Source organism: Perca fluviatilis, chromosome 12, assembly GCF_010015445.1.
Source record: "Perca fluviatilis chromosome 12, GENO_Pfluv_1.0, whole genome shotgun sequence".
NCBI classification, from domain to species: domain Eukaryota; kingdom Metazoa; phylum Chordata; class Actinopteri; order Perciformes; family Percidae; genus Perca; species Perca fluviatilis.
The window spans coordinates 34,416,176-34,423,675 of NC_053123.1; the positions used below are offsets into that span (position 1 = coordinate 34,416,176).

The window sequence follows — 7,500 nt, forward strand, 5'->3', positions numbered from 1 at the left end:
AGCATCTACGTATCTACACACTGTATGTGTTACACCACCCACTCTTTGTAGTCCACACACACACACACACACACACACACACACACACACACACACACACACACACACAATCACACATTAACCTCCCCCCTCCTGGGGATCTCATGGGAGTGCTGCCACACATTCTTGAGTGCACACTTCATTGTAGCAGTGATTCAGAGCAGCTCATGGCCAAATAAGACGAAAAGCCCTGAGCTCGGTGTGCATCGGAGCTGTTGACTGCTCGGGGATTTATGCTGTGATTCCATGTGAACTGGATACATTGGATACACATATTATTTGTGTCAAGACAACTTGTAGAAATGATCTGATGTAAAACGTTTGCAAATGCATAAAATGTTATCGGAGGAAGAGTTACGACCAAAACATATCCAGGCACACAAGTTTGGTTACAAAAGATAAAAGAAAGGCTCCAGCCGACAGCCGTTGGTGTACTTGTAAATGTCTTGCCAAATGAATAAAAGGCCTTTTTTTTTTTTTTAACCAACCTTGAGTGCCTGGATATGTTTTTTATGACTTTTTTGGTCATAACTCTTCCTCCTCTCCATGAACTTTATTCCCTTCCTTGAGCACCGGTAGTTAAAAGCATACCAAGAGCGTTCCTCCAAGCTTTTTCTTGCATAAAAATGTCTTTGTGAGACAGTTTTGTGTGTAAAGTCATAATCAGATAATACAACCTCAGACTGAGGACTTTAAAACAGACTGGATGGACTGGACTGACTTAGGCTACATTTACACTGCAACGTTTCCTCCTCTCATTCCCCCCTGCTCTAGTGTTTCCCCCTCTTATTCCCCCTGCTCTGCTGTTTCCCCTTCTCATTCCCCCTGCTCACTTTTGGCTCAAAACTCCACTTAAAATGTTGCAATGTAAATGTAGCCTTAGGACTTGTTTTTTCTGACTTGGGACTTGTTGTATTTCTTACTCAGAAGTCTGGACCGGTCTGTCTTGATTTAGGACTTGAAGGACATGTGTGATTGGCTCACAGGGCTTGGTTCTTCACTGTCCTGAATTGCACTTGGTTTAGGATGACCCATGACCGGAGTAAATAAAACTGGGTAGGAAAAATAACACAACAAAAATAAAATAAAATACCCTACAGAATGAAATGTGTTGTTATGTGTTCCTGTCCAGTGTGGCGGAATAAAGTTCCTGTTGTGTGTCAGGAATCTGCTGCGTCAAGTTGATAAGGAAAACACACAAAGCTGAATTGACCTTCAGAATAAAAGCATAATATATGTGCTGTACTGTCAGGTTAATTATAGTCTTGCGTTGCCAGACCGGAAGATCTGTCTAGTCCTCTGCTAAACAGCCTCTGGAAGAAACTTGTTTTGGTGGAACATGTGTACGTTCAAAAGTAGTTTTAGTCGTGCAACAGAAAACTCAGATTGGACAGATAGTCTAGCTAGCTGTCTGGATTTACCCTGCAAAGATCTGAGGAGCAGTTAACCATAGTCCTGGCACCATAGTCCTGACACTGGAGCAATGCGAGACTAGAGGGCCCTAACACAACCGTTTAAAAATCCACCCAGATTCTGATATATTTAAGTTTGTCCAAATAAACAAAAATAAAAAAAACATATAATTACTTTTGTTTAAATTACACACACACACACATATATATATATATATACAGTACAGGCCAAAAGTTTGGACACACCTTCTCATTCAATGCCTTTCCTTAATTTTCATAACTATTTACATTGTAGATTCTAACTGAAGGCATCAAAACTATGAATGAACACATATGGAATTATGTACTTAACAAAAAAGTGTGAAATAACTGAAAACATGTCTTATATTTTAGATTCCTCAAAGTAGCCACCCTTTGCTCTGATTACTGCTTTGCACACTCTTGGCATTCTCTTGATGAGCTTCAAGAGGTAGTCACCTGAAATGGTTTTCCAACAGTCTTGAAGGATTCCCAGAGATATTTAGCACTTGTTGGCCCTTTTGCCTTCACTCTGCGGTCCAGCTCACCCCAAACCATCTCAATTGGGTTCAGGTCTGGTGACTGTGACACTCTCCTTCTTGGTCAAATAGCCCTTACACAGCCTGGAGGTGTGTTTGGGGTCATTGTCCTGTTGAAAAATAAATTATGGTCCAACTAAACGCAAACCGGATGGGATGGCATGCCGCTGCAGGATGCTGTGGTAGCCATGCTGGTTCAGTATGCCTTCAATTTTAAATAAATCCCCAACAGGGTCACCAGCAAAGCACCCCCACACCATCACACCTCCTCCATGCTTCACGGTGGGAACCAGGCATGTAGAATCCATCCGTTCACCTTTTCTGCATCGCACAAAGACACGGCGGTTGGAACCAAAGATCTCAAATTTGGACTCATCAGACCAAAGCACAGATTTCCACTGGTCTAATGTCCATTCATTGTGTTTCTTGGCCCAAACAAATCTCTTCTGCTTGTTGCCTCTCCTTAGCAGTGGTTTCCTAGCAGCTACTTGACCATGAAGGCCTGATTCACGTAGTCTCCTCTTAACAGTTGTTCTAGAGATGTGTCTGCTGCTAGAACTCTGTGTGGCATTCATCTGGTCTCTAATCTAAGCTGCTGTTAACTTGCGATTTCTGAGGCTGGTGACTCGGATGAACTTATCCTCAGCAGCAGAGGTGACTCTTGGTCTTCCTTTCCTGGGGCGGTCCTCATGTGAGCCAGTTTCGTTGTAGCGCTTAATGGTTTTTGCGACTGCGCTTGGGGACACATTTACAGTTTTCGCAATTTTTTTTCATTTGTTAAAGTAATGATGGCCACTCGTTTCTCTTTACTTAGCCGATTGGTTCTTGCCATAATATGAATTCTAACAGTTGTCCAATAGGGCTGTTGGCTGTGTATCAACCTGACTTCTGCACAACACAACTGATGGTCCCAACCCCATTAATAAGGGAAAAAATTTCACCAATTAATACTGACAAAGCACACCTGTGAAGTGAAAACCATTTCAGGTGACTACCTCATGAAGCTCATTGAGAGAACACCAAGGGTTTGCAGCGCTATCAAAAAATCAAAGGGTGGCTACTTTGAAGAATCTAAAATATAAGACATGTTTTCAGTTATTTCACACTTTTTTGTTAAGTACATAATTCCATATGTGTTCATTCATAGTTTTGATGCCTTCAATGAGAATCTACAATGTAAATAGTCATGAAAATAAAGAAAACTCATTGAATGAGAAGGTGTATATATATATATATATATATATATATATATATATATATATATATATATATATATATATAAAAATAAAGAGGTTTGTGTCATGTATTCCTATCTTTTTAGAACAGACCATCAGCAGGAAACAAGAACAGGAAAGCTACGGACACGCGAGTACTATGATGACAGATAGATGTTCCTCTGAGACACCGTGTCAAATGGAAATGAAAATATCAGCACTTGGGAACAAGCTTTGTTCAAAAACAGCTTCAAAAACTATTTAATAAAAGCTCAGACTCCTTTAAATGTCTTTTAATGGCTCAGTTTTCCTTTAAGTTTGCACGTTTAGAGAAGAAGCTGCTTAAACACACCTTATATGTCAGCCACATTTCCTGTTTTCACAGTTTGACAGTTACGTTTATGCACGTTTCCTCTGAATATTTATGTTTTTAAAACACAAATGTCAGCTTAACATCTCAATGCTGCACTCAAAGTACAAATCATGGTACTTTACTTTCTATAATGTAGCAGTCTTTGATGCTTTTATTTTGAAGGGGGTTCTTTGATGCTTTTGTTTTGAAGGGGATGAACCGGACGCCTTACAGTGTTTAAATGGAACTTGACACACTTATACACATACACAGTCGCGGCCCCTCCCCGTGCTTGTTCCCGTGTTTCTCCAGCTTTCATCGGCTAAAACAGGCAAACGGACCGCTGGCCAGAACCGGACCGAAACTGGGCTCCTCTTCCGCGGTAACAAACGGCTTCGGTAACACCGGAAGTAGCGGTTCATGACGCACTCGTGTTGTTTCGCCTTGCGGTTATGGAGGAAAGCTTCTGTTAGATTTGAAATCGTTTTAAAGTGACTCCGTGGGTGGTTAGCTAACTCCGCTGGCAGCATCTTGTTTTGGTTGTTTTGGTCGGTTAACCCTCGGAGGGGTTCAGTATTAGCAGCCATGCAGGCAGGAGGATTCGGGACGGTTCTGGGACTATTGGTGCTGCTGGGTTTGGGTTTCCGTCGCGGCGGCTCCTTCAACCTGGATGCGGAGAAACCCTCCGTGTTCTCCGGTCCCGAGAGAAGCTACTTCGGCTTCTCGGTGGACTTCTTCAAGACCTCCAACAACCTGAAGTAAGACGGGGCTGGGGGTTAGGGGGGACATGTTGAGCTTTAATCTGAAGCCTGCAGGGCATGTTTTAATAGGATAGACAGACAGAAAGTAGGAAATAAAGACAGAAAGGACAGACAGACAGAGAGGATAGACAGACAGAAAGACAGGATAGACAGACAGACAGACGGATAGAAAGAAGGAAAGAAAGATGGAAAGAAAAGAAGGCAGAAAGTAAGTAAGAAAGAGACAGACAGAAAGATGGACAGTAAGAAAGAAAGTAGGACGGACTGACAGAAAGGATAGACAGACAGAAAGATGGACAGACAGAAAGGATAGACAGACAGAAGGAAAGACAGACAGAGGATAGACAGAAAGACAAATAGATGGAAAGGAAGACAGACAGAAAGGATAGAAAGAAAGATGGACAGTAAGAAAGAAAGTAGGACAGACTGACAGGCAGAAAGATGGATAAAAAAGCGAGACAGAAAGAAAGATGGAAAGGAAGACAGAAAGATGGAAAGAAAGGAAAACTGATGTATAGAAAAAAAGAAGGCAGAAAGATGGAAAGACAGAAACAAGAAAAGGAAGAGACAGATGGAAAGACAGGAAAGGAAAGAAAAACAGAAAGAATAGTGCATTAAAGAGTATAGTATTTCCCTGTGAGATGTACTGGAGTACACGTATATAAAGTACCATAAAATGAAATAAATAGAAAGTAAAGTACCATGATTTGTACTTTGAGTGCAGCACTGAGATGTTAAGCTGACATTTGTGTTTTAAAAACATAAACATTCAGAGGAAACGTGCATAAAAGTAACCGTCAGACTGTAAAAAGAGGACATATGAGGTGTGTTCAAGCAGCTTCTTCTCTAAACCTGCAAACTTGAAGGAAAACTGAGCCGTAAAAAGACATGTAATGGAGTCTGAGCTTTTATTAAATAGTTTCTGAGGCTGTTTTTCAACAAAGTTTGTTCCGAAATGCCGATATTTTCATTTCCATTTGACGCGGCGTCTCAGTGGAACATCTTTATCTGTCACCATAGCGCTCACGTGTCCGTTTTCCTGTTCTTGTTTCCTGCTGATGGTCCGTTCTAAAAAGATAGGAATACAGGAAACAAATGATCTCCTCCACACCTCCTTTTATTCCAGATGTTAGACACCCCGGAGACCTTATAAGGGTTATAATGATAATAGGGCTGTCCCAAACGATTGTGCGCCGCCGCGTTCAGTAGCGGAGATAGCGTGGGTGATTGGGTGCGGCTGCCCCAGGGCCACCGTCCCAATTGGGGGAGGGGGCCCTCAAACGCCACCGATCTCGCATCACTTGACGAGATCAGGGGCCCTTGCCAAGTGACACATGCAAATTATTAGCTGAAAGGAAATGAGCCACGCTATCTTTATTTTTTCACGTCATTATTTCGTTCTTGAGTCAGTTTGACAGTACAGCCTTCAAATGCATAATGCAACCCCTTTGTGTCTGCTTCTTTCTCAAATAGCTTTTTTTTTCAGTGGTTTTTAATTTTAAAATGACTTAGGTAGCAGAGAGTCTAGCTCCGCCCCTGGCCCCGCGTTGCAGTGATTGGCTACAGGAGAGTGGAAGTCCGTTCTTGGAGCACGCTTTTGGTTGGAACCAAGGGGGTAAGCTTCGCTTCAGAACTCAAACCTCCTATGGCGCCATTTTGATGCAACAAAGCCATCACCTCCCGTTAGCATCCCATTGACTCCCATTCATTCTGACGCCACTTTGACAGAGAATAACTTTACATCTGAAGAGTTTAAAGACTCTATTTGTCTGTTGTTTATTTCCAAAGAAACACGACAATGTATAAAAGGATCCATTACCTTGTAGCTCACGTTATGGCTCCGTAGCAGACGCTTTTATAACAATAGGCTAACGATTGGGTCACACAGTAGAGGAATTACCGTATAGTACAGGAGAAGCTCACAGGCAGTTTGGACTTCCATTAGCTGTTTAGGTTTAATGACTAATGTTAACTAGCATGTTAGTGATCAGTAATTAGCCTGTGCCTATGTTATCTCCTTACATATACCTACGCTCTCCGTCTCTGTAAGATTGGGAATGATTGAGATTTCTCTCGGCACAGCTACCAGAAGACTTCACACTTTCAGACAGGTTGCTCACGTCACATCTACGTCTTCAAGCTCAGTTGGAGGCTGCTCAGTAACGCTCAGCCAGCACCGGGAAAGAGACTTCTAACATCCTTCACTGGTCTCCGTCCAGAACCACGGGGTCTATTGGTCCATTATCCCTTGTGTGGTCCTTCGGGTCCCAGTGACCCGAAGGACAACACAAGGATGATGTACTTCCCTTTACTTTGTTGAGAATTGCTCTCTAAACCCTGTTTCTTGTTAAGTAAGTAAAGTTTATTTCTAGAACACATTTAAACACAGTTTAAGCTGACCAAAATGCTGTACAAACAAGAACTAAGGTGCTGTATTAACCCTTGTTTAGAGAGCAATTCTCAACAAAGTAAACGGAAGTACATAATCCTTGTGTTGTCCTTTGGGTCACTGGGACCCGAAGGACAACACAAGGGTTATATACTGTCTATGGTTGCAACCGGTATGAAAGACCGGACGGTTGGCGGCTGCCCGCTCAACGCAAGAAGCATGAAACGTCTTTAAGTCTTTAAGTCTAAGCGTGCAGCCCAGCTGGCGCGCGGATATGTGACATCATGAAATCGCCGTGACTATTTATAACCGCGCTGGCGATCGCGACACTAGTTGCAGTATTCTCCTGAACAGAGGAGGCGCTAATGAGGAAAGGCTACCGACGTTTGCTCTTTCTACGGACTAGAAGAAGAAGAAGAAAAGGGTAAACGACGGCAGAACTGGCAGCAGCGTTGCTGTCAATGCTTCGATCTGATTGGATGAGCTACTTGGTGGGATCGAGCCTTTCATTCACCATAAAAGAGCTCATCTTAACCCGGTGAGTTTACCAGAGAGACCTGCAGTCACTCTGAGAGTCCTGGCAGCACGTTCTCGGCGAACTCGTTCAGGCTTCCTGTTTCCGCTTTGTCTCGAGCGCCGCTGAAAGAAAAAAAACAAGAGCCGTGCGCGACCTCGAAATCGTACGCGCCGGCCGGATATTGCGTCATTGCGCCACCTTGGATGCGGCTAGTATAATTCCCCTTTTAACTCTCCCCTCTCCTTGCTCAGCTCGGACG

General features: G+C 42.9%; 1 protein-coding gene across 1 annotated transcript in view; it reads left to right on the plus strand.

Moving 5' to 3' along the window:
- The first annotated feature begins 3,824 nt into the window (after positions 1 to 3,824).
- The window catches only part of itgav (integrin, alpha V), a 55,273-nt gene continuing 51,597 nt past the window's right edge, over positions 3,825 to 7,500 (plus strand). Inside the window, exons 1-2 of the mRNA XM_039818915.1 lie at positions 3,825 to 4,332; positions 7,493 to 7,500. The exon at positions 7,493 to 7,500 is cut by the window's right edge and continues 123 nt beyond it. Coding sequence (XP_039674849.1) covers positions 4,160 to 4,332; positions 7,493 to 7,500 — 181 coding nt within the window. The 5' untranslated portion in view covers positions 3,825 to 4,159. The remainder of the gene's footprint in view (positions 4,333 to 7,492) is intronic.